This window comes from Mycetomoellerius zeteki, unplaced genomic scaffold (genome assembly GCF_001594055.1).
Source record: "Mycetomoellerius zeteki isolate Tzet28-1 unplaced genomic scaffold, Tzet1.0 scaffold213, whole genome shotgun sequence".
Lineage (NCBI taxonomy): Eukaryota > Metazoa > Arthropoda > Insecta > Hymenoptera > Formicidae > Mycetomoellerius > Mycetomoellerius zeteki.
In genome coordinates this window covers 48315-48577 of record NW_017257097.1, presented here as the reverse complement: position 1 = coordinate 48577, position 263 = coordinate 48315, and the positions used below count along the sequence as shown (strand labels likewise).

The 263-nt window shown below is 54.8% G+C and overlaps 1 protein-coding gene across 2 annotated transcripts in view; it reads right to left on the bottom strand.

Moving 5' to 3' along the window:
• Positions 1 to 257, bottom strand: part of Smox (Smad on X) — a 30394-nt gene extending 30137 nt beyond the window's left edge. For both annotated transcript variants that reach the window (XM_018447965.1, XM_018447966.1), the window contains exon 1: positions 55 to 257. In XM_018447965.1, coding sequence (XP_018303467.1) covers positions 55 to 257 — 203 coding nt within the window. The remainder of the gene's footprint in view (positions 1 to 54) is intronic.
• Between the last annotated feature and the right edge of the window lie 6 nt (positions 258 to 263).

Here is a 263-nt window from a genome sequence, read left to right as displayed (position 1 = left end):
GTGTGTGTGTGTGTGTGTGTGTGTGTGTGTGTGTGTGTGTGTGTGTGTGTGTACCTTTTTATAGTGATGCACTTGGTATTGCAGCTCTGCGTCGTGATGGCCTTCTCGAGCTCCTCGAGGCCCGCGGACTTCTTGAGCTTCTTCACCAGGCTCTTAACGGCCTTCTCGCTCCATTTGTCCTCGCTCTCGGCCTTCTTCCAGCCCAGCAGCCGCTTGACGATAGGCGGGTTAAAGCTGGGCAGCATCGAAGTCATCATTTGCCC